The sequence below is a fragment of the Procambarus clarkii genome, chromosome 2 (genome assembly GCF_040958095.1).
Source record: "Procambarus clarkii isolate CNS0578487 chromosome 2, FALCON_Pclarkii_2.0, whole genome shotgun sequence".
NCBI lineage: Eukaryota > Metazoa > Arthropoda > Malacostraca > Decapoda > Cambaridae > Procambarus > Procambarus clarkii.
In genome coordinates, this window is record NC_091151.1 from 11,926,799 (window position 1) to 11,954,491 (window position 27,693).

At 38.3% G+C, this 27,693-nt stretch overlaps 1 protein-coding gene across 1 annotated transcript; it reads right to left on the minus strand.

Moving 5' to 3' along the window:
- Positions 1-44: 44 nt before the first annotated feature.
- Positions 45-27,377, minus strand: LOC138365683 (uncharacterized). Its single transcript, XM_069326177.1, has 21 exons — positions 27,288-27,377; positions 25,816-26,346; positions 25,032-25,472; positions 23,316-23,816; positions 22,532-22,972; positions 20,699-20,987; positions 19,945-20,189; positions 18,630-18,749; positions 17,104-17,364; positions 15,082-15,192; positions 14,332-14,502; positions 13,908-14,138; positions 11,015-11,485; positions 10,475-10,735; positions 8,513-8,623; positions 7,099-7,509; positions 6,704-6,937; positions 6,263-6,330; positions 3,214-3,412; positions 2,644-2,904; positions 45-434 (listed from the first exon to the last, which is right to left on the minus strand). The coding sequence occupies exons 1-21, from the start codon at positions 27,375-27,377 to the stop codon at positions 45-47; spliced, it is 5,838 nt and encodes a 1,945-aa protein (XP_069182278.1).
- Between the last annotated feature and the right edge of the window lie 316 nt (positions 27,378-27,693).

A 27,693-nucleotide genomic window follows, 5' to 3' on the forward strand; every position in this document is an offset into this window, starting at 1 on the left:
ATATTTGTGCATCTGTAGGTCACGGTGTCTACATTTGTGCATCTTTAGGTCACGGTGTCTATATTTGTGCATCTGCAGGTCACAATGTCTATGTTTGTGCATCTGCAGGTCACAGTGTCTATATTTGTGCATCTGTATGTCAAAGTATCTATATTTGTCCATCTGTAGGTCGCGGTGTCTATATTTGTGCATCTGTAGGTCACAGTGTCTATATTCGTGCGTCTGTAGGTCACAATATATATATTTGTGCATCTGTAGGCCACAGTATCTATATTTATGCATCTATAGGTCACAGTGTCTATATTTGAGCAGCTGTAGGTCACAGTGTCTATATTTGTGCATCTGTAGGTAACAGTCTCTATATTTGTGCATCTGTAGGTCACAAAGTCGATATATGTGTGCATCTGTAGGTCACAGTGTCTATATTTAGGCATCTGTTGGTAACAGTGTGTCTATATTTGTGCATCTGTAGGTCACGGTGTCTATATTTGTGCATCTGTATGTCACGGTGTCTATATTTTTGCATCTGTGTGTCACGGTGTCTATATTTGTGTATCAGTATGTCACGGTATCTATATTTTCATCTGTAGGTTACAGTATCTATATTTGTGCATCTGTAGGTAACAGTATCTATATTTGTGCATCTGTAGGTCACGGTGTCTATATTTGTGCATCTGTATGTCATGGTGTTTATATTTGTGCATCTGTAGATCACAGTGTCTATATTTGTGCATCTGTAGGTCACGGTATCTATATTTGTGCATCTTTGGGTCATGGTGTGTATATTTGTGCATCTGTAGGTTACGGAGTCTATATTTGTGCATCTGTAGGTTACAGTGTCTATATTTGTGAATCTGTAGGTCACAATATCTATATTTGTGCATCTGTAGGTCACAGTATCTATATTTGTGCATCTGTAGGTCACAGTGTCAATATTTGAACAGCTGTAGGTCAATGTGTCTATATTTGTGCCTCTGTAGGTCACGGTGTTTATATTTGTGCACCTGTAGGTTACAGTGTCTATATTTGTGCATCTGTAGGTCACAGTGTCTATATATGTGTGCGTCTGTAGATCACGGTGTCTATATTTAGGAATCTATATGTCAGGTTGTATTTATATTTGTGCTTCTGTAGGTCACAGTGTCTATATTTGTGATTCTGTATGTCACGGAGTCTATATTTGTGCATCTGTGTGTCACGGTGTCTATATTTGTGCATCTGTATGTCATGGTGTCTATATTTGAGCATCTGTAGGTTACAGTATCAATATTTCTGCATCTGTTCGTAACAGTATCTATATTTGTGCATCTGTAGGTCACGGTGTCTATATTTGTGCATCTGTATGTCACGGTGTCTATATTTGTGCATCTTTAGGTTACAGTGTCTATATTTGTGCATCTGAAGCTCACAGTATCTATATTTGTGCATCTGTTGGTCAAATTATCTATATTTGTGCATTTGTAAGTCACGGTGTCTATATTTGTGCATCTGTAGGTTATAGTGTTTATATTTGTGCATCTGTAGGTCACGGTATCTATATTTGTGCATCTGTAGGTTACAGTGTCTGTATTTGTGCATCTGTAGGTCACAATATCTATATTTGTGCATCTGTAGGTCACAGTGTCAATATTTGAACAGCTGTAGGTCAATGTGTCTATATTTGTGCATCTGTAGGTTACGGTGTTTATATTTGTGCATCTGTAGGTTACAGTGTCTATATTTGTGCATCTGTAGGTCACAGTGTCTATATATGTGTGCGTCTGTAGGTCACGGTGTCTATATTTAGGAATCAATATGTCACGATGTATTTATATTTCTGCATCTGTAGGTCACGGTGTCTATATTTGTGCATCTGTATGTCACGGAGTCTATATTTGTGCATCTGTAGGTCACAGTATCTATATTTGTGCATCTGTTGGTAACAGTATCTATATTTGTGCATCTGTAGGTCACGGTGTCTATATTTGTGCATCTGTATGTCACGGTGTCTATATTTGTGCATCTTTAGGTCACAGTGTCTTTATTTGTTCATCTGAAGCTCACAGTATCTATATTTGTGCATCTGTAGGTCAAATTATCTATATTTCTGCATTTGTAAGTCACGGTGTCTATATTTGTGCATCTGTAGGTTATAGTGTCTATATTTGTGCATCTGTAGGTCACGGTATCTATATTTGTGCATCTGTAGGTCACGGTGTGTATACTTGTGCATCTGTAGGTTACGGAGTCTATATTTGTGCATCTGTAGGTTAGAGTGTCTATATTTGTGCATCTGTAGGTCACAATATCTATATTTGTGCATCTGTAGGTCACGGTGTCTATATTTGTGCATCTGTATGTCACGGTGTCTATATTTGTGCATCTTTAGGTCACAGTGTCTTTATTTGTTCATCTGAAGCTCACAGTATCTATATTTGTGCATCTGTAGGTCAAATTATCTATATTTCTGCATTTGTAAGTCACGGTGTCTATATTTGTGCATCTGTAGGTTATAGTGTCTATATTTGTGCATCTGTAGGTCACGGTATCTATATTTGTGCATCTGTAGGTCACGGTGTGTATACTTGTGCATCTGTAGGTTACGGAGTCTATATTTGTGCATCTGTAGGTTAGAGTGTCTATATTTGTGCATCTGTAGGTCACAATATCTATATTTGTGCATCTGTAGGTCACAGTATCTATATTTGTGCATCTGTAGGTCACAGTGTCAATATTTGAACAGTTGTAGGTCAAAGTGTCTATATTTGTGCATCTGTAGGTCACGGTGTTTATATTTGTGCATCTGTAGGTTACACTGTTTATATTTGTGCATCTGTAGGTCACAATGTCGATATATGTGTGCATCTTTAGGTCACGGTGTCTATATTTAGGCATCTGTAGGTCACGGTGTCTATATTTGTGCATCTGTAGGTAACGGTGTCTATATTTGTGCATCTGTACGTCACGGTGTCTATATTTGTGCATCTGTGTGTCACGGTGTCTATATTTGTGCATCTGTAGGTCACGGTGTCAATAATTGTGCATCAGTAGGTCACGGTGTCAATATTTGTGCAATTGAAGGTCACATTGTCTATATTCGTGCATCTGTGAGTCACAGTATATATATATTTGCATCTGTAGATCAGTGTCTATATTTGTGCATCTGTAGGTCACAGTGTCTATATTTGTGCAACTGTAGGTCACAGTGTCTATATTTGTGCATCTGCAGGTCACGGTGTCTACATTTGTGCATCTGTAGGTCACGGTGTCTATATTTGTGCATCTGTAGGTCACAATGTCTATGTTTGTGCATCTGCAGGTCACAGTGTCTATATTTGTGCATCTGTATGTCAAATTATCTATATTTGTGCATCTGTAGGTCGCGGTGTCTCTATTTGAGCATCTGTAGGTCACGGTGTCTATATTTGTGCATCTGTAGGTCACAGTGTCTATATTTGTGCATCTGTAGGTCACAATATATATATTTGAACATCTGTAGGCCACAGTGTCTATATTTGTGCATCTGTAGGTCACAAAGTCGATATATGTGTGCTCTGTAGGTCACAGTGTCTATATTTAGGCATCTGTTCGTAACAGTGTGTCTATATTTGTGCATCTGTAGGTCACGGTGTCTATATTTGTGCATCTGTATGTCACGGTGTCTATATTTGTGCATCTGTGTGTCACGGTGTCTATATTTGTGCATCTGTATGTCACGGTATCTATATTTGTGCATCTGTAGGTTACAGTATCTATATTTGTGCATCTGTAGGTAACAGTATCTATATTTGTGCATCTGTAGGTCACGGTGTCTATATTTGTGCATCTGTATGTCACGGTGTCTATATATGTGCATCTGTAGGTCACAGTGTCTATATTTGTGCATCTGTAGGTCACGGTATCTATATTTGTGCATCTGTGGGTCATGGTGTGTATATTTGTGCATCTGTAGATTACGGAGTCTATATTTGTGCATCTGTAGGTTACAGTGTCTATATTTGTGCATCTGTAGGTCACAATATCTATATTTGTGCATCTGTAGGTCACAGTATCTATATTTGTGTATCTGTAGGTCACAGTGTCAATATTTGAACAGCTGTAGGTCAATGTGTCTATATTTGTGCCTCTGTAGGTCACGGTGTTTATATTTGTGCACCTGTAGGTTACAGTGTCTATATTTGTGCATCTGTAGGTCACAGTGTCTATATTTGTGCAACTGTAGGTCAGAGTGTCTATATTTGTGCATCTGTAGGTCACGGTGTCTATATTTGTGCATCTTTAGGTCACAGTGTCTATGTTTGTGCATCTGCAGGTCACAGTGTCTATATTTGTGTATCTGTATGTCAAAGTATCTATATTTGTGCATCTCTAGGTCGCAGTGTCAATATTTGTGCATCTGTAGGTCACGGTGTCTATATTTGTGCATCTGTAGGTCACGGTGTCAATAATTGTGCATCAGTAGGTCACGGTGTCAATATTTGTGCAATTGTAGGTCAAATTGTCTATATTCGTGCATCTGTGAGTCACAGTATATATATATTTGCATCTGTAGATCAGTGTATATATTTGTGCATCTGTAGGTCACAGTGTCTATATTTGTGCAACTGTAGGTCACAGTGTCTATATTTGTGCATCTGTAGGTCACAGTGTCTACATTTGTGCATCTGTAGGTCACGGTGTCTATATTTGTGCATCTGTAGGTCACAATGTCTATGTTTGTGCATCTGCAGGTCACAGTGTCTATATTTGTGCATCTGTATGTCAAAGTATCTATATTTGTGCATCTGTAGGTCGCGGTGTCTCTATTTGAGCATCTGTAGGTCACAGTGTCTATATTTGTGCATCTGTAGGTCACAGTGTCTATATTTGTGCATCTGTAGGTCACAATATATATATTTGAGCATCTGTAGGCCACAGTGTCTATATTTGTGCATCTGTAGGTCACAAAGTCGATATATGTGTGCTCTGTAGGTCACAGTGTCTATATTTAGGCATCTGTTCGTAACAGTGTGTCTATATTTGTGCATCTGTAGGTCACGGTGTCTATATTTGTGCATCTGTATGTCACGGTGTCTATATTTGTGCATCTGTGTGTCACGGTGTCTATATTTGTGCATCTGTATGTCACAGTATCTATATTTGTGCATCTGTAGGTTACAGTATCTATATTTGTGCATCTGTAGGTAACAGTATCTATATTTGTGCATCTGTAGGTCACGGTGTCTATATATGTGCATCTGTAGGTCACAGTGTCTATATTTGTGCATCTGTAGGTCACGGTATCTATATTTGTGCATCTGTGGGTCATGGTGTGTATATTTGTGCATCTGTAGGTTACGGAGTCTATATTTGTGCATCTGTAGGTTACAGTGTCTATATTTGTGCATCTGTAGGTCACAATATCTATATTTGTGCATCTGTAGGTCACAGTGTCAATATTTGAACAGCTGTAGGTCAATGTGTCTATATTTGTGCCTCTGTAGGTCACGGTGTTTATATTTGTGCACCTGTAGGTTACAGTGTCTATATTTGTGCATCTGTAGGTCACAGTGTCTATATTTGTGCAACTGTAGGTCACAGTGTCTATATTTGTGCATCTGTAGGTCACGGTGTCTATATTTGTGCATCTGTAGGTCACTGTGTCTATATTTGTGCATCTTTAGGTCACAGTGTCTATGTTTGTGCATCTGCAGGTCACAGTGTCTATATTTGTGTATCTGTATGTCAAAGTATCTATATTTGTGCATCTCTAGGTCGCGGTGTCAATATTTGTGCATCTGTAGGTCACGGTGTCTATATTTGTGCATCTGTAGGGCACACTGTCTATATTTGTGCATCTGTAGGTCACAATGTATATATTTGTGCATCTGTAGGTCACAGTATCTATATTTATGCATCTGTAGGTCACAGTGTCTATATTTGTGCATCTGTAGGTAACAGTGTCTATATTTGTGCATCTGTAGGTCACAATGTCGATATATGTGTGCATCTGTAGGTCACGGTGTCTATATTTAGGCATCTGTAGGTCACGGTGTGTCTATATTTGTGCATCTGTAGGTAAAGGTGTCTATATTTTTGCATCTGTATGTCACTTTGTCTATATTTGTACATCTGTGTGTCACGGTGTCTATATTTGTGCATCTGTATGTCATGGTATCTATATTTGTGCATCTGTAGGTTACAGTATCTATATTTGTGCATCTGTAGGTAACAGTATCTATATTTGTGCATCTGTAGGTCACGGTATCTATATTTGTGCATCTGTATGTCACGGTGTCTATACTTGTGCATCTGTAGGTCACAGTGTCTATATTTGTGAATCTGAAGCTCACAGTATCTATATTTGTGCATCTGTAGGTCAAATTATCTATATTTGTGCATTTGTAAGTCACGGTGTCTATAATTGTGCATCTGTAGGTTATAGTGTCTATATTTGTGCATCTGAAAGTCACAGTATCTATATTTGTGCATCTGTAGGTCACGGTGTGTATATTTGTGCATCTGTAGGTTACGGAGACTATATTTGTGCATCTGTAGGTAACAGTGTCTATATTTGTGCATCTTTAGGTCACAATATCTATATATTTTTGCATCTGTAGGTCACAGTATCTATATTTGTGCATCTGTAGGTCACAGTTTCAATATTTGAACAGCTGTAGGTCAATGTGTCTATATTGGTGCATCTGTAGGTCACGGTGTTTATATTTTTGCATCTTTAGGTTACAGTGTCTATATTTGTGCATCTGTAGGTCACAGTGTCTATATATGTGTTGCGTCTGTAGGTCACGGTGTCTATATTTAGGAATCTATATGTCACGCTGTATCTATATTTGTGCATCTGTAGGTCACGGTGTCTATTTTTGTGCATCTGTATGTCACGGTGTCTATATTTGTGCATCTTTAGGTCACAGTGTCTATATTTATGCATCTGAAGCTCACAGTATCTATATTTGTGCATCTGTAGGTCAAATTATCTATATTTGTGCATTTGTAAGTCACAGTGTCTATATTTGTGCATCTGTAGGTTATAGTGTCTATATTTGTGCATCTGTAGGTCACTGTATCTATATTTGTGCATCTGTAGGTCACGGTGTGTATATTTGTGCATCTGTAGGTTACGGAGTCGATATTTGTGCATCTGTAGGTTAGAGTGTCTATATTTGTGCATCGGCAGGTTATAGTGTCTATATTTGTGCATCTGTAGGTCACGGTATCTATATTTGTGCATCTGTAGGTCATTGTGTGTACATTTGTGCATCTGTAGGTTACGGAGTCTATATTTATGCATCTGTAGGTTACAGTGTCTGTATTTGTGCATCTGTAGGTCACAATATCTATATTTGTGCATCTGTAGGTCACAGTATCTATATTTGTGCATCTGTAGGTCACAGTGTCAATATTTGAACAGCTGTAGGTCAGTGTGTCTATATTTGTGCATCTGTAGGTCACGGTGTTTATATTTGTGCATCTGTAGGTTACAGTGTCTATATTTATGCATCTGTAGGTCACAGTGTCTATATATGTGTGCGTCTGTAGGTCACGGTGTCTATATTTAGGATTCTATATGTCACGATGTATTTATATTTCTGCATCTGTAGGTCACGGTGTCTATATTTGTGCATCTGTATGTCACGGAGTCTATATTTGTGCATCTGTGTGTCACGGTGTCTATATTTGTGCATCTGTATGTCACGGTGACTATATTTGTGCATCTGTAGGTCACAGTATCTATATTTGCTCATCTGTAGGTCACGGTGTCTATATTTGTGCATCTGTAGGTTACACTGTTTAAATTTGTGCATCTGTAGGTCACAATGTCGATATATGTGTGCATCTGTAGGTCACGGTGTCTATATTTAGGCATCTGTAGGTCACGGTGTCTTTATTTGTGCATCTGTAGGTAACGGTGTCTATATTTAGGCATCTGTAGGTCACGGTGTCTTTATTTGTGCATCTGTAGGTAACGGTGTCTATATTTGTGCATCTGTATGTCACGGTGTCTATATTTGTGCATCTGTGTGTCACGGTGTCTATATTTGTGCATCTGTAGGTCACGGTGTCAATAATTGTGCATCAGTAGGTCACGGTGTCAATATTTGTGCAATTGTAGGTCACATTGTCTATATTCGTGCATCTGTGAGTCACAGTATATATATATTTGCATCTGTAGATCAGAGTCTATATTTGAGCATCTGTAGGTCACAGTGTCTATATTTGTGCAACTGTAGGTCACGGTGTCTACACTTGTGCATCTGTAGGTCACGGTGTCTATATTTGTGCATCTGTAGGTCACAATGTCTATGTTTGTGCATCTGCAGGTCACAGTGTCTATATTTGTGCATCTGTATGTCAAAGTATCTATATTTGTGCATCTGTAGGTCGCGGTGTCTATATTTGTGCATCTGTAGGTCACAGTGTCTATATTCGTGCGTCTGTAGGTCACAATATATATATTTGTGCATCTGTAGGCCACAGTATCTATATTTATGCATCTGTAGGTCACAGTGTCTATATTTGAGCAGCTGTAGGTCACAGTGTCTATATTTGTGCATCTGTAGGTAACAGTGTCTATATTTGTGCATCTGTAGGTCACAAAGTCGATATATGTGTGCATCTGTAGGTCACAGTGTCTATATTTAGGCATCTGTGGGTAACAGTGTGTCTATATTTGTGCATCTGTAGGTCACGGTGTCTATATTTGTGCATCTGTATGTCACGGTGTCTATATTTGTGCATCTGTGTGTCACGGTGTCTATATTTGTGTATCAGTATGTCACGGTATCTACATTTTGCATCTGTAGGTTACAGTATCTATATTTGTGCATCTGTAGGTAACAGTATCTATATTTGTGCATCTGTAGGTCACAGTGTCTATATTTGTGCATCTGTATGTCATGGTGTCTATATTTGTGCATCTGTAGATCACAGTGTTTGTATTTGTGCATCTGTAGGTTCACGGTATCTATATTTGTGCATCTTTGGGTCATGGTGTGTATATTTGTGCATCTGTAGGTTACGGAGTCTATATTTGTGCATCTGTAGGTTACAGTGTCTATATTTGTGCATCTGTAGGTCACAGTGTCAATATTTGAACAGCTGTAGGTCAATGTGTCTATATTTGTGCCTCTGTAGGTCACGGTGTTTATATTTGTGCACCTGTAGGTTAAAGTGTCTATATTTGTGCATCTGTAGGTCACAGTGTCTATATATGTGTGCGTCTGTAGATCACGGTGTCTATATTTAGGAATCTATATGTCAGGTTGTATTTATATTTGTGCTTCTGTAGGTCATAGTGTCTATATTTGTGATTCTGTATGTCACGGAGTCTATATTTGTGCATCTGTGTGTCACGGTGTCAATATTTGTGCATCTGTATGTCATGGTGTCTATATTTGAGCATCTGTAGGTTACAGTATCTATATTTCTGCACCTGTTGGTAACAGTATCTATATTTGTGCATCTGTAGGTCACGGTGTCTATATTTGTGCATCTGTATGTCACGGTGTCTATATTTGTGCATCTTTAGGTCACAGTGTCTATATTTGTGCATCTGAAGCTCACAGTATCTATATTTGTGCATCTGTTGGTCAAATTATCTATATTTGTGCATTTGTAAGTCACGGTGTCTATATTTGTGCATTTGTAAGTCACGGTGTCTATATTTGTGCATCTGTAGGTTATAGTGTTTATATTTGTGCATCTGTAGGTCACGGTATCTATATTTGTGCATCTGTAGGTTACAGTGTCTGTATTTGTGCATCTGTAGGTCACAATATCTATATTTGTGCATCTGTAGGTCACAGTATCTATATTTGTGCATCTGTAGGTCACAGTGTCAATATTTGAACAGCTGTAGGTCAATGTGTCTATATTTGTGCATCTGTAGGTCACGGTGTTTATATTTGTGCATCTGTAGGTTACAGTGTCTATATTTGTGCATCTGTAGGTCACAGTGTCTATATATGTGTGCGTCTGTAGGTCACGGTGTCTATATTTAGGAATCTATATGTCACGATGTATTTATATTTCTGCATCTGTAGGTCACGTTGTCTATATTTGTGCATCTGTATGTCACGGAGTCTATATTTGTGCATCTGTAGGTCACAGTATCTATATTTGTGCATCTGTTGGTAACAGTATCTATATTTGTGCATCTGTAGGTCACGGTGTCTATATTTGTGCATCTGTATGTCACGGTGTCTATATTTGTGCATCTTTAGGTCACAGTGTCTTTATTTGTTCATCTGAAGCTCACAGTATCTATATTTGTGCATCTGTAGGTCAAATTATCTATATTTCTGCATTTGTAAGTCACGGTGTCTATATTTGTGCATCTGTAGGTTATAGTGTCTATATTTGTGCATCTGTAGGTCACGGTATCTATATTTGTGCATCTGTAGGTCACGGTGTGTATACTTGTGCATCTGTAGGTTACGGAGTCTATATTTGTGCATCTGTAGGTTAGAGTGTCTATATTTGTGCATCTGTTGGTCACAATATCTATATTTGTGCATCTGTAGGTCACAGTATCTATATTTGTGCATCTGTAGGTCACAGTGTCAATATTTGAACAGTTGTAGGTCAAAGTGTCTATATTTGTGCATCTGTAGGTCACGGTGTTTATATTTGTGCATCTGTAGGTTACACTGTTTATATTTGTGCATCTGTAGGTCACAATGTCGATATATGTGTGCATCTGTAGGTCACGGTGTCTATATTTAGGCATCTGTAGGTCACGGTGTCTATATTTGTGCATCTGTAGGTAACGGTGTCTATATTTGTGCATCTGTATGTCACAGTGTCTATATTTGTGCATCTGTGTGTCACGGTGTCTATATTTGTGCATCTGTAGGTCACGGTGTCAATAATTGTGCATCAGTAGGTCACGGTGTCAATATTTGTGCAATTGTAGGTCACATTGTCTATATTCGTGCATCTGTGAGTCTCAGTATATATATATTTGCATCTGTAGATCAGTGTCTATATTTGTGCATCTGTAGGTCACAGTGTCTGTATTTGTGCAACTGTAGGTCACAGTGTCTATATTTGTGCATCTGTAGGTCACGGTGTCTACATTTGAGCATCTGTAGGTCACGGTGTCTATATTTGTGCATCTGCAGGTCACAATGTCTATGTTTGTGCATCTGCAGGTCACAGTGTCTATATTTGTGCATCTGTATGTCAAAGTATCTATATTTGTGCATCTGTAGGTCGCGGTGTCTCTATATGAGCATCTGTAGGTCACGTTGTCTATATTTGTGCATCTGTAGGTCACAGTGTCTATATTTGTGCATCTGTAGGTCACAATATATATATTTGAGCATCTGTAGGCCACAGTATCTATATTTATGCATCTGTTGGTCACAGTGTCTATATTTGAGCAGCTGTAGGTCACAGTGTCTATATTTGTGCATCTGTAGGTAACAGTGTCTATATTTGTGCATCTGTAGGTCACAAAGTCGATATATGTGTGCATCTGTAGGTCACAGTGTCTATATTTAGGCATCTGTTCGTAACAGTGTGTCTATATTTGTGCATCTGTAGGTCACGGTGTCTATATTTGTGCATCTGTATGTCACGGTGTCTATATTTGTGCATCTGTGTGTCACGGTGTCTATATTTGTGCATCTGTATGTCACGGTATCTATATTTGTGCATCTGTAGGTTACAGTATCTATATTTGTGCATCTGTAGGTAACAGTATCTATATTTGTGCATCTGTAGGTCACGGTGTCTATATTTGTGCATCTGTATGTCACGGTGTCTATATATGTGCATCTGTAGGTCACAGTGTCTATATTTGTGCATCTGTAGGTCACGGTATCTATATTTGTGCATCTGTGGGTCATGGTGTGTATATTTGTGCATCTGTAGGTTACGGAGTCTATATTTGTGCATCTGTAGGTTACAGTGTCTATATTTGTGCATCTGTAGGTCACAATATCTATATTTGTGCATCTGTAGGTCACAGTATCTATATTTGTGCATCTGTAGGTCACAGTGTCAATATTTGAACAGCTGTAGGTCAATGTGTCTATATTTGTGCCTCTGTAGGTCACGGTGTTTATATTTGTGCACCTGTAGGTTACAGTGTCTATATTTGTGCATCTGTAGGTCACAGTGTCTATATTTGTGCAACTGTAGGTCACAGTGTCTATATTTGTGCATCTGTAGGTCACGGTGTCTATATTTGTGCATCTGTAGGTCACGGTGTCTATATTTGTGCATCTTTAGGTCACAGTGTCTATGTTTGTGCATCTGCAGGTCACAGTGTCTATATTTGTGTATCTGTATGTAAAAGTATCTATATTTGTGCATCTCTAGGTCGCGGTGTCAATATTTGTGCATCTGTAGGTCACGGTGTCTATATTTGTGCATCTGTAGGGCACACTGTCTATATTTGTGCATCTGTAGGTCACAATGTATATATTTGTGCATCTGTAGGTCACAGTATCTATATTTATGCATCTGTAGGTCACAGTGTCTATATTTGTGCATCTGTAGGTAACAGTGTCTATATTTATGCATCTGTAGGTCACAATGTCGATATATGTGTGCATCTGTAGGTCACGGTGTCTATATTTAGGCATCTGTAGGTCACGGTGTGTCTATATTTGTGCATCTGTAGGTAAAGGTGTCTATATTTTTGCATCTGTATGTCACTTTGTCTATATTTGTACATCTGTGTGTCACGGTGTCTATATTTGTGCATCTATATGTCACGGTATCTATATTTGTGCATCTGTAGGTTACAGTATCTATATTTGTGCATCTGTAGGTAACAGTATCTATATTTGTGCATCTGTAGGTCACGGTATCTATATTTGTGCATCTGTATGTCACGGTGTCTATACTTGTGCATCTGTAGATCACAGTGTCTATATTTGTGAATCTGAAGCTCACAGTATCTATATTAGTGCATCTGTAGGTCAAATTATCTATATTTGTGCATTTGTAAGTCACGGTGTCTATAATTGTGCATCTGTAGGTTATAGTGTCTATATTTGTGCATCTGTAGGTCACAGTATCTATATTTGTGCATCTGTAGGTCACGGTGTGTATATTTGTGCATCTGTAGGTTACGTAGACTATATTTGTGCATCTGTAGGTAACAGTGTCTATATTTGTGCATCTGTAGGTCACAATATCTATATTTTTGCATCTGTAGGTCACAGTATCTATATTTGTGCATCTGTAGGTCACAGTTTCAATATTTGAACAGCTGTAGGTCAATGTGTCTATATTGGTGCATCTGTAGGTCACGGTGTTTATATTTTTGCATCTTTAGGTTACAGTGTCTATATTTGTGCATCTGTAGGTCACAGTGTCTATATATGTGTTGCGTCTGTAGGTCACGGTGTCTATATTTAGGAATCTATATGTCACGCTGTATCTATATTTGTGCATCTGTAGGTCACGGTGTCTATATTTGTGCATCTGTATGTCACGGTGTCTATATTTGTGCCTCTGTAGGTCACGGTGTCTATATTTGTGCATCTGTATGTCACGGTGTCTATATTTGTGCATCTTTAGGTCACAGTGTCTATATTTATGCATCTGAAGCTCACAGTATCTATATTTGTGCATCTGTAGGTCAAATTATCTATATTTGTGCATTTGTAAGTCACGGTGACTATATTTGTGCATCTGTAGGTTATAGTGTCTATATTTGTGCATCTGTAGGTCACTGTATCTATATTTGTGCATCTGTAGGTCACGGTGTGTATATTTGTGCATCTGTAGGTTACGGAGTCGATATTTGTGCATCTGTAGGTTAGAGTGTCTATATTTGTGCATCGGCAGGTTATAGTGTCTATATTTGTGCATCTGTAGGTCACGGTATCTATATTTGTGCATCTGTAGGTTATTGTGTGTACATTTGTGCATCTGTAGGTTACGGAGTCTATATTTATGCATCTGTAGGTTACAGTGTCTGTATTTGTGCATCTGTAGGTCACAATATCTATATTTGTGCATCTGTAGGTCACAGTATCTATATTTGTGCATCTGTAGGTCACAGTGTCAATATTTGAACAGCTGTAGGTCCGTGTGTCTATATTTGTGCATCTGTAGGTCACGGTGTTTATATTTGTGCATCTGTAGGTTACAGTGTCTATATTTGTGCATCTGTAGGTCACAGTGTTTATATATGTGTGCGTCTGTAGGTCACGGTGTCTATATTTAGGAATCTATATGTCACGATGTATTTATATTTCTGCATCTGTAGGTCACGGTGTCTATATTTGTGCATCTGTATGTCACGGAGTCTATATTTGTGCATCTGTGTGTCACGGTGTCTATATTTGTGCATCTGTATGTCACGGTGTCTATATTTGTGCATCTGTAGGTCACAGTATCTATATTTGTGCATCTGTAGGTCACGGTGTCTATATTTGTGCATCTGTAGGTTACACTGTTTAAATTTGTGCATCTGTAGGTCACAATGTCGATATATGTGTGCATCTGTAGGTCACGGTGTCTATATTTAGGCATCTGTAGGTCACGGTGTCTATATTTGTGCATCTGTAGGTAACGGTGTCTATATTTGTGCATCTGTATGTCACGGTGTCTATATTTGTGCATCTGTGTGTCACGGTGTCTATATTTGTGCATCTGTAGGTCACGGTGTCAATAATTGTGCATCAGTAGGTCACGCTGTCAATATTTGTGCAATTGTAGGTCACATTGTCTATATTCGTGCATCTGTGAGTCACAGTATATATATATTTGCATCTGTAGATCAGAGTCTATATTTGAGCATCTGTAGGTCACAGTGTCTATATTTGTGCAACTGTAGGTCACGGTGTCTACATTTGTGCATCTGTAGGTCACGGTGTCTATATTTGTGCATCTGTAGGTCACAATGTCTATGTTTGTGCATCTGCAGGTCACAGTGTCTATATTTGTGCATCTGTATGTCAAAGTATCTATATTTGTGCATCTGTAGGTCGCGGTGTCTATATTTGTGCATCTGTAGGTCACAGTGTCTATATTCGTGCGTCTGTAAGTCACAATATATATATTTGTGCATCTGTAGGCCACAGTATCTATATTTATGCATCTGTAGGTCACAGTGTCTATATTTGAGCAGCTGTAGGTCACAGTGTCTATATTTGTGCATCTGTAGGTAACAGTGTCTATATTTGTGCATCTGTAGGTCACAAAGTCGATATATGTGTGCATCTGTAGGTCACAGTGTCTATATTTAGGCATCTGTGGGTAACAGTGTGTCTATATTTGTGCATCTGTAGGTCACGGTGTCTATATTTGTGCATCTGTATGTCACGGTGTCTATATTTGTGCATCTGTGTGTCACGGTGTCTATATTTGTGCATCTGTAGGTCACGGTGTTTATATTTGTGCATCTGTAGGTTACAGTGTCTATATTTGTGCATCTGTAGGTAACAGTATCTATATTTGTGCATCTGTAGGTAACAGTATCTATATTTGTGCATCTGTAGGTCACGGTGTCTATATTTGTGCATCTGTATGTCATGGTGTCTATATTTGTGCATCTGTAGATCACAGTGTCTATATTTGTGCATCTGTAGGTCACGGTATCTATATTTGTGCATCTTTGGGTCATGGTGTGTATATTTGTGCATCTGTAGGTTACGGATTCTATATTTGTGCATCTGTAGGTTACAGTGTCTATATTTGTGAATCTGTAGGTCACAATATCTATATTTGTGCATCTGTAGGTCACAGTATCTATATTTGTGCATCTGTAGGTCACAGTGTCAATATTTGAACAGCTGTAGGTCAATGTGTCTATATTTGTGCCTCTGTAGGTCACGGTGTTTATATTTATGCACCTGTAGGTTACAGTGTCTATATTTGTGCATCTGTAGGTCACAGTGTCTATATATGTGTGCGTCTGTAGATCACGGTGTCTATATTTAGGAATCTATATGTCAGGTTGTATTTATATTTGTGCTTCTGTAGGTCACAGTGTCTATATTTGTGATTCTGTATGTCACGGAGTCTATATTTGTGCATCTGTGTGTCACGGTGTCTATATTTGTGCATCTGTATGTCATGGTGTCTATATTTGTGCATCTGTAGGTTACAGTATCTATATTTCTGCATCTGTTGGTAACAGTATCTATATTTGTGCATCTGTAGGTCACGGTGTCTAAATTTGTGCATCTGTATGTCACGGTGTCTATATTTGTGCATCTTTAGTTCACAGTGTCTATATTTGTGCATCTGAAGCTCACAGTATCTATATTTGTGCATCTGTTGGTCAAATTATCTATATTTGTGCATTTGTAAGTCACGGTGTCTATATTTGTGCATCTGTAGGTTATAGTGTCTATATTTGTGCATCTGTAGGTCACGGTATCTATATTTGTGCATCTGTAGGTTAAAGTGTCTGTATTTGTGCATCTGTAGGTCACAATATCTATATTTGTGCATCTGTAGGTCACAGTATCTATATTTGTGCATCTGTAGGTCACAGTGTCAATATTTGAACAGCTGTAGGTCAATGTGTCTATATTTGTGCATCTGTAGGTCACGGTGTTTATATTTGTGCATCTGTAGGTTACAGTGTCTATATTTGTGCATCTGTAGGTCACAGTGTCTATATATGTGTGCGTCTGTAGGTCACGGTGTCTATATTTAGGAATCTATATGTCACGATGTATTTATATTTCTGCATCTGTAGGTCACGGTGTCTATATTTGTGCATCTGTATGTCACGGAGTCTATATTTGTGCATCTGTAGGTCACAGTATCTATATTTGTGCATCTGTTGGTAACAGTATCTATATTTGTGCATCTGTAGGTCACGGTGTCTATATTTGTGCATCTGTATGTCACGGTGTCTATATTTGTGCATCTTTAGGTCACAGTGTCTTTATTTGTTCATCTGAAGTTCACAGTATCTATATTTGTGCATCTGTAGGTCAAATTATCTATATTTCTGCATTTGTAAGTCACGGTATCTATATTTGTGCATCTGTAGGTTATAGTGTCTATATTTGTGCATCTGTAGGTCACGGTATCTATATTTGTGCATCTGTAGGTCACGGTGTGGATACCTGTGCATCTGTAGGTTACGGAGTCTATATTTGTGCATCTGAAGGTTAGAGTGTCTATATTTGTGCATCTGTAGGTCACAATATCTATATTTGTGCATCTGTAGGTCACAGTATCTATATTTGTGCATCTGTAGGTCACAGTGTCAATATTTGAACAGTTGTAGGTCAAAGTGTCTATATTTGTGCATCTGTAGGTCACGGTGTTTATATTTGTGCATCTGTAGGTTACACTGTTTATATTTGTGCATCTGTAGGTCACAATGTCGATATATGTGTGCATCTGTAGGTCACGGTGTCTATATTTAGGCATCTGTAGGTCACGGTGTCTATATTTGGGCATCTGTAGGTAACGGTGTCTATATTTGTGCATCTGTATGTCACGGTGTCTATATTTGTGCATCTGTGTGTCACGGTGTCTATATTTGTGCATCTGTAGGTCACAGTGTCTATATTTGTGCAACTGTAGGTCACAGTGTCTATATTTGTGCATCTGTAGGTCACGGTGTCTACATTTGTGCATCTGTAGGTCACGGTGTCTATATTTGTGCATCTGTAGGTCACAATGTCTATGTTTGTGCATCTGCAGGTCACAGTGTCTATATTTGTGCATCTGTATGTCAAAGTATCTATATTTGTGCATCTGTAGGTTGCGGTGTCTCTATTTGAGCATCTGTAGGTCACGGTGTCTATATTTGTGCATCTGTAGGTCACAGTGTCTATATTTGTGCATCTGTAGGTCACAATATATATATTTGTGCATCTGTAGGCCACAGTATCTATATTTATGCATCTGTTGGTCACAGTGTCTATATTTGAGCAGCTGTAGGTCACAGTGTCTATATTTTTGCATCTGTAGGTAACAGTGTCTATATTTGATCATCTGTAGGTCACAAAGTCGATATATGTGTGCATCTGTAGGTCACAGTGTCTATATTTAGGCATCTGTTCGTAACAGTGTGTCTATATTTGTGCATCTGTAGGTCACGGTGTCTATATTTGTGCATCTCTATGTCACGGTGTCTATATTTGTGGATCTGTGTGTCACGGTGTCTATATTTGTGCATCTGTATGTCACGGTATCTATATTTGTGCATCTGTAGGTTACAGTATCTATATTTGTGCATCTGTAGGTAACAGTATCTATATTTGTGCATCTGTAGGTCACGGTGTCTATATTTGTGGCATCTGTATGTCACGGTGTCTATATTTGTGCATCTGTAGGTCACAGTGTCTATATTTGTGCATCTGTAGGTAACGGTATCTATATTTGTGCATCTGTGGGTCATGGTGTGTATATTTGTGCATCTGTAGGTTACGGAGTCTATATTTGTGAATCTGTAGGTTACAGTGTCTATATTTGTGCATCTGTTGGTCACAATATCTATATTTGTGCATCTGTAGGTTACAGTATCTATATTTGTGCATCTGTATGTCACAGTGTCAATATTTGAACAGCTGTAGGTCAATGTGTCTATATTTGTGCCTCTGTAGGTCACGGTGTTTATATTTGTGCACCTGTAGGTTACAGTGTCTATATTTGTGCATCTGTAGGACACAGTGTCTATATTTGTGCAACTGTAGGTCACAGTGTCTATATTTGTGCACCTGTAGGTCACGGTGTCTATATTTGTGCATCTGTAGGTCACGGTGTCTATATTTCTGCATCTTTAGGTCACAGTGTCTATATTTGTGCATCTGTAGGTCACAATGTATATATTTGTGCATCTGTAGGTCACAGTATCTATATTTATGCATCTGTAGGTCACAGTGTCTATATTTGTGCATCTGTAGGTCACAGTGTCAATATTTATGCATCTGTAGGTCACAATGTCGATATATGTGTGCATTTGTAGGTCACAGTGTCTATATTTAGGCATCTGTAGGTCACAGTGTGTCTATATTTGTGCATCTGTAGGTAAAGGTGTCTATATTTGTGCATCTGTATGTCACTTTGTCTATATTTGTACATCTGTGTGTCACGGTGTCTATATTTGTGCATCTGTATGTCACGGTATCTATATTTGTGCATCTGTAGGTTACAGTATCTATATTTGTGCATCTGTAGGTAACAGTATCTATATTTGTGCATCTGTAGGTCACGGTATCTATATTTGTGCATCTGTATGTCACGGTGTCTATATTTGTGCATCTGTAGGTCACAGTGTCTATATTTGTGAATCTGTAGGTCACAGTATCTATATTTGTGCATCTGTAGGTCACGGTGTGTATATTTGTGCATCTGTAGGTTATGGAGTCTATATTTGTGCATCTGTAGGTTACAGTGTCTATATTTGTGCATCTGTAGGTCACAATATCTATATTTGTGCATCTGTAGGTCACAGTATCTATATTTGAGCATCTGTAGGTCACAGTTTCAATATTTGAACAGCTGTAGGTCAATGTGTCACGCTGTATCTATATTTATGCATCTGTAGGTCACGGTGTCAATATTTGTGCATCTGTATGTCACGGTGTCTATATTTGTGCCTCTGTAGGTCACGGTGTCAATATTTGTGCATCTGTATGTCACGGTGTCTATATTTGTGCATCTTTAGGTCACAGTGTCTATATTTATGCATCTGAAGCTCATAGTATCTATATTTGTGCATCTGTAGGTCAAATTATCTATATTTATGCATTTGTAAGTCACGGTGTCTATATTTGTGCATCTGTAGGTTATAGTGTCTATATTTGTGCATCTGTAGGTCACTGTATCTATATTTGTGCATCTGTAGGTCACGGTGTGTATATTTGTGCATCTGTAGGTTACGGAGTCTATATTTGTGCATCTGTAGGTTAGAGTGTCTATATTTGTGCATCGGTAGGTTATAGTGTCTATATTTGTGCATCTGTAGGTCACGGTATCTATATTTGTGCATCTGTAGGTCATTGTGTGTACATTTGTGCATCTGTAGGTTACGGAGTCTATATTTATGCATCTGTAGGTTACAGTGTCTGTATTTGTGCATCTGTAGGTCACAATATCTATATTTGTGCATCTGTAGGTCACAGTATCTATATTTGTGCATCTGTAGGTCACAGTGTCAATATTTGAACAGCTGTAGGTAAGTGTGTCTATATTTGTGCATCTGTAGGTCACGGTGTTAATATTTGTGCATCTGTAGGTTACAGTGTCTATATTTGTGCATCTGTAGGTCACAGTGTCTATAAATGTGTGCGTCTGTAGGTCACGGTGTCTATATTTAGGAATCTATATGTCACGAAGTATTTATATTTCTGCATCTGTAGGTCACGGTGTCTATATTTGTGCATCTGTATGTCACGGAGTCTATATTTGTGCATCTGTGTGTCACGGTGTCTATATTTGTGCATCTGTATGTCACGGTGTCTATATTTGTGCATCTGTAGGTCACAGTATCTATATTTGTTCATCTGTAGGTCACGGTGTATATATTTGTGCATCTGTAGGTCACGGTGTCTATATTTGTGCATCTTTAGGTCACAGTGTCTATGTTTGTGCATCTGCAGGTCACAGTGTCTATATTTGTGCATCTGTATGTCAAAGTATCTATATTTGTGCATCTCTAGGTCGCGGTGTCTATATTTGTGCATCTGTAGGTCACGGTGTCTATATTTGTGCATCTGTAGGGCACAGTGTCTATATTTGTGCATCTGTAGGTCACAATGTATATATTTGTGCATCTGTAGCTTACGGAGTCTATATTTGTGCATCTTTAGGTCACAGTGTCTATGTTTGTGCATCTGCAGGTCACGGTGTTTATATTTGTGCATCTGTAGGTCACAGTGTCTATATTTGTGCATCTGTTGGTCACAGTGTTTATATTTGTGCATCTGTAGGTCACGGTAACTAAATTTGTGCATTTGTAGGTCACAGTATCTATATTTCTGCATCTGTAGGTCACGGTGTCTATATTTGAGCATCTGTAGGTCACAGTGTCTATATTTGTTCATCTGTTGGTCACAGTGTCTATATTTGTGCATCTGTAGGTCACAGTGTCTATATTTGTGCATCAGTAGGTCACGGTATCTATATATGTGAATCTGTAGGTCACAGTGTCTCTATTTGTGCATCTGTAGGTCACAGTATCTATATTTGTGCATCTGTAGGTCACAATGTCTATGTGTATCTGTAGGTCACGGTGTCTATATTTAAGCAATTGTAGGTCACAGTGTCTATATTCGTGCATTTGGGAGTCACAGTATATATATATATATATATGCATCTGTAGATCAGTGTCTATGTTTGTGCATCTGTAGGTCACAGTGTCTATATTTGTGCAACTGTAGGTCACAGTGTGTATATTTGTGCATCTGTAGGTTACGGAGTCTATATTTGTGCATCTGAAGGTTACAGTGTCTATATTTGTGCATCTGTAGGTCACAATATCTATATTTGTGCATCTGTAGGTCACAGTATCTATATTTGTGCATCTGTAGGTCACAGTATCAATATTTGAACAGCTGTAGGTCAATGTGACTATATTTGTGCATCTGTAGGTCACGGTGTTTATATTTTTGCATCTGTAGGTTACAGTGTCTATATTTGTGCATCTGTAGGTCACAGTGTCTATATATGTGTGCGTCTGTAGGTCACGGTGTCTATATTTAGGAATCTATATGTCACGCTGTATCTATATTTGTGCATCTGTAGGTCACGGTGTCTATATTTGTGCATCTGTATGTCAGGTGTCTATATTTGTGCATCTGTAGGTCACGGTGTCTATATTTGTGCATCTGTATGTCACGGTGTCTATATTTGTGCATTTTTAGGTCACAGTGTCTATATTTATGCATCTGAAGCTCACAGTATCTATATTTGTGCATCTGTAGGTCAAATTATCTATATTTGTGCATTTGTAAGTCACGGTGTCTATATTTGTGCATCTGTAGGTTATAGTGTCTATATTTGTGCATCTGTAGGTCACGGTATCTATATTTGTGCATCTGTAGGTCACGGTGTGTATATTTGTGCATCTGTAGGTTACGGAGTCTATATTTGTCCATCTGTAGGTTAGAGTGTCTATATTTGTGCATCGGTAGGTTATAGTGTCTATATTTGCGCATCTGTAGGTCACGGTATCTATATTTGTGCATCTGTAGGTCATGGTGTGTATATTTGTGCATTTGTAGGTTACGGAGTCTATATTTATGCATCTGTAGGTTACAGTGTCTGTATTAGTGCATCTGTAGGTCACAATATCTATATTTGTGCATCTGCAGGTCACAGTATCTATATTTTTGCATCTGTAGGTCACGGTGTCTATATTTGTGCATCTGTATGTCACGGAGTCTATATTTGTGCATCTGTGTGTCACAGTGTCTATATTTGTGCATCTGTATGTCACGGTGTCTATATTTGTGCATCTGTAGGTCACAGTATCTATATTTGTGCATCTGTTGGTAACAGTATCTATATTTGTGCATCTGTAGGTCACGGTGTCTATATTTGTGCATCTGTATGTCACGGTGTCCATATTTGTGCATCTTTAGGTCACAGTGTCTATATTTGTGCATCTGAAGCTCACAGTATCTATATTTGTGCATCTGTAGGTCAAATTATCTATATTTCTGCATTTGTAAGTCACAGTGTCTATATTTGTGCATCTGTAAGTTATAGTGTCTATATTTGTGTATCTGTAGGTCACGGTATCTATATTTGTGCATCTGTAGGTCACGGTGTGTATACTTGTGCATCTGTAGGTTACGGAGTCTATACTTTTGCATCTGTAGGTTAGAGTGTCTATATTTGTGCATCTGTAGGTCACAATATCTATATTTGTGCATCTGTAGGTCACAGTATCTATATTTGTGCATCTGTAGTTCACAGTGTCAATATTTGAACAGTTGTAGTTCAAAGTGTCTATATTTGTGCATCTGTAGGTCACAGTGTCAATATTTGAACTGCTGTAGGTCAATGTGTCTATATTTGTGCATCTGTAGGTCACAGTGTCTTTATATGTGTGCGTCTGTAGATCACGGTGTCTATATTTAGGAATTCATATGTCACGATGTATTTATATTTGTGCATCTGTAGGTCACCGTGTCTATATTTGTGCATCTGTATGTCACGGAGTCTATATTTGTGCATCTGTGTGTCACGGTGTCTATATTTGTGCATCTGTATGTCACGGTGTCTATATTTGTGCATCTGTAGGTCACAGTATCTATATTTGTGCATCTGTTGGTAACAGTATCTATATTTGTGCATCTGTAGGTCACGGTGTTTATATTTGTGCATCTGTATGTCACGGTGTCTTTATTTGTGCATCTTTAGGTCACAGTGTCTATATTTGTGCATCTGAAGCTCACAGTATCTATATTTGTGCATCTGTAGGTAAAATTGTCTATATTTGAGCATTTGTAAGTCACGGTGTCTATATTTGTGCATCTGTAGGTTATAGTGTCTATATTTGAGCATCTGTAGGTTAGAGTGTCTATGTTTGTGCATCTGTAGGTCACAATATCTATATTTGTGCATCTGTAGGTCACAGTATCTATATTTGTGCATCTGTAGGTCACAGTGTCAATATTTGAACAGTTGTAGGTCAAAGTGTCTATATTTGTGCATCTGTAGGTCACGGTGTTTATATTTGTGCATCTGTAGGGTACACTGTTTATATTTGTGCATCTGTAGGTCACAATGTCGATATATGTGTGCATCTGTAGGTCACAGTGTCTATATTTAGGCATCTGTAGGTCACGGTGTCTATATTTGTGCATCTGTAGGTGACGGTGTCTATATTTGTGCATCTGTATGTCACGGTGTCTATTTTTGTGCATCTGCGTGTCATGGTGTCTATATTTGTGCATCTGTAGGTCACAGTGTCTATATTTGTGCATCTGTAGGTTACGGTGTCTATATTTGTGCATCTGTAGGTCACAATATCTATATTTGTGCATCTGTAGGTCACAGTATCTATATTTGTGCATCTGTAGGTCACAGTATCAATATTTGAACAGCTGTAGGTCAATGTGACTATATTTGTGCATCTGTAGGTCACGGTGTTTATTTTTTTGCATCTGTAGGTTACAGTGTCTATATTTGTGCATCTGTAGGTCACAGTGTCTATATATGTGTGCGTCTGTAGGTCACGGTGTCTATATTTAGGAATCTATATGTCACGCTGTATTTATATTTGTGCATCTGTAGGTCACGGTGTCTATATTTGTGCATCTGTATGTCACGGTGTCTATATTTGTGCATCTGTAGGTCACGGTGTCTATATTTGTGCATCTGTATGTCACGGTGTCTATATTTGTGCATTTTTAGGTCACAGTGTCTATATTTATGCATCTGAAGCTCACAGTATCTATATTTGTGCATCTGTAGGTCAAATTATCTATATTTGTGCATTTGTAAGTCACGGTGTCTATATTTGTGCATCTGTAGGTTATAGTGTCTATATTTGTGCATCTGTAGGTCACGGTATCTATATTTGTGCATCTGTAGGTCACGGTGTGTATATTTGTGCATCTGTAGGTTACGGAGTCTATATTTGTCCATCTGTAGGTTAGAGTGTCTATATTTGTGCATCGGTAGGTTATAGTGTCTATATTTGCGCATCTGTAGGTCACGGTATCTATATTTGTGCATCTGTAGGTCATGGTGTGTATATTTGTGCATTTGTAGGTTACGGAGTCTATATTTATGCATCTGTAGGTTACAGTGTCTGTATTAGTGCATCTGTAGGTCACAATATCTATATTTGTGCATCTGTAGGTCACAGTATCTATATTTTTGCATCTGTAGGTCACGGTGTCTATATTTGTGCATCTGTATGTCACGGAGTCTATATTTGTGCATCTGTGTGTCACAGTGTCTATATTTGTGCATCTGTATGTCACGGTGTCTATATTTGTGCATCTGTAGGTCACAGTATCTATATTTGTGCATCTGTTGGTAACAGTATCTATATTTGTGCATCTGTAGGTCACGGTGTCTATATTTGTGCATCTGTATGTCACGGTGTCCATATTTGTGCATCTTTAGGTCACAGTGTCTATATTTGTGCATCTGAAGCTCACAGTATCTATATTTGTGCATCTGTAGGTCAAATTATCTATATTTCTGCATTTGTAAGTCACAGTGTCTATATTTGTGCATCTGTAAGTTATAGTGTCTATATTTGTGCATCTGTAGGTCACGGTATCTATATTTGTGCATCTGTAGGTCACGGTGTGTATACTTGTGCATCTGTAGGTTACGGAGTCTATACTTTTGCATCTGTAGGTTAGAGTGTCTATATTTGTGCATCTGAAGGTCACAATATCTATATTTGTGCATCTGTAGGTCACAGTACCTATATTTGTGCATCTGTAGTTCACAGTGTCAATATTTGAACAGTTGTAGTTCAAAGTGTCTATATTTGTGCATCTGTAGGTCACAGTGTCAATATTTGAACTGCTGTAGGTCAATGTGTCTATATTTGTGCATCTGTAGGTCACAGTGTCTTTATATGTGTGCGTCTGTAGATCACGGTGTCTATATTTAGGAATTCATATGTCACGATGTATTTATATTTGTGCATCTGTAGGTCACCGTGTCTATATTTGTGCATCTGTATGTCACGGAGTCTATATTTGTGCATCTGTGTGTCACGGTGCCTATATTTGTGCATCTGTATGTCACGGTGTCTATATTTATGCATCTGTAGGTCACAGTATCTATATTTGTGCATCTGTTGGTAACAGTATCTATATTTGTGCATCTGTAGGTCACGGTGTCTATATTTGTGCATCTGTATGTCACGGTGTCTTTATTTGTGCATCTTTAGGTCACAGTGTCTATATTTGTGCATCTGAAGCTCACAGTATCTATATTTGTGCATCTGTAGGTAAAATTGTCTATATTTGAGCATTTGTAAGTCACGGTGTCTATATTTGTGCATCTGTAGGTTATAGTGTCTATATTTGAGCATCTGTAGGTTAGAGTGTCTATGTTTGTGCATCTGTAGGTCACAATATCTATATTTGTGCATCTGTAGGTCACAGTATCTATATTTGTGCATCTGTAGGTCACAGTGTCAATATTTGAACAGTTGTAGGTCAAAGTGTCTATATTTGTGCATCTGTAGGTCACGGTGTTTATATTTGTGCATCTGTAGGGTACACTGTTTATATTTGTGCATCTGTAGGTCACAATGTCGATATATGTGTGCATCTGTAGGTCACAGTGTCTATATTTAGGCATCTGTAGGTCACGGTGTCTATATATGTGCATCTGTAGGTAACGGTGTCTATATTTGTGCATCTGTATGTCACGGTGTCTATTTTTGTGCATCTGCGTGTCATGGTGTCTATATTTGTGCATCTGTAGGTCACAGTGTCTATATTTGTGCATCTGTAGGTCACAGTGTTTATATTTGTGCATCTGTAGGTCACAGTAACTAAATTTGTGCATTTGTAGGTCACAGTATATATATTTCTGCATCTGTAGGTCACGGTGTCTATATTTGAGCATCTGTAGGTCACAGTGTCTATATTTGTGCATCTGTTGGTCACAGTGTCAATATTTGTGCATCTGTAGGTCACAGTGTCTATATTTGTGCATCAGTAGGTCACGGTATCTATATTTGTGCATCTGTAGGTCACAGTATCTATATTTGTGCATCTGTAGGTCACAGTATCTATATTTGTGCACCTGTAGGTCACAGTGTCTATATATGTGTATCTGTAGGTCACGGTGTCTATATTTATGCAATTGTAGGTCACAGTGTCAATATTCGTGCATCTGTGAGTCACAGTATATATATATGTGCATCTGTAGATCAGTGTCTATATTTGTGCATCTGTAGGTCACAGTGTCTATATTTGTGCAACTGTAGGTCACAGTGTCTATATTTGTGCATCTGTAGGTGACGGTGTCTATATTTGTGCATCTGTAGGTCACGGTGTCTATATTTGTGCATCTGTAGGTCACAGTGTCTATGTTTGTGCATCTGCAGGTCACAGTGTCTATATTTGTCCATCTGTATGTCAAAGTATCTATATTTGTGCATTTCTAGGTCGCGGTGTCAATATTTGTGCATCTGTAGGTCACTGTGTGTCTATATTTGTGCATCTGTAGGTAACGGTGTCTATATTTGTGCATCTGTATGTCACGGTGTCTATATTTGTGCATCTGTGTGTCACGGTGTCTATATTTGTGCATCTGTATGTCACGGTATCTATATTTATGCATCTGTAGGTTACAGTATCTATATTTGTGCATCTGTAGGTAACAGTATCTATATTTGTGCATCTGTAGGTCACGGTGTCTATATTTGTGCATCTGTATGTCACGGTGTCTATATTTGTGCATCTGTAGGTCACATTGTCTATATTTGTGCATCTGAAGGTCAAATTATCTATATTTGTGCATTTGTAAGTCATGGTGTCTATATTTGTTCATCTGTAAGTTATAGTGTCTATATTTGTGCATCTGTAGGTCACGGTATCTATATTTGTGCATCTGTAGGTTACAGTGTCTGTATTTGTGCATCTGTAGGTCACAATATCTATATATGTGCATCTGTAGGTCACAGTATCTATATTTGTGCATCTGTAGGTCACAGTGTCAATATTTGAGCAGCTGTAGGTCAATGTGTCTATATTTGTGCATCTGTAGGTCACGGTGTTTATATTTGTGCATCTGTAGGTTACAGTGTCTATATTTGTGCATCTGTAGGTCACAGTGTCTATATATGTG

What these genes read in the sequence shown, in the direction of transcription:
- LOC138365683 (XM_069326177.1), bottom strand. Translation starts at nt 27,377, where the DNA reads ATGACTTACAAATGCACAAATATAGATAATTTGACCTTCAGATGCACA. An exon ending in GATGCACAAATACAGACACT is followed by an intron (nt 11,486 to 13,907) that starts GTAACCTACAGA and finishes TGTTACGAACAG; the next exon opens with ATGCCTAAATATAGACACTG. An exon ending in GATGCACAAATATAGACACT is followed by an intron (nt 6,331 to 6,703) that starts GTAACCTAAAGA and finishes TTTGACCTACAG; the next exon opens with ATGCACAAATATAGATACTG.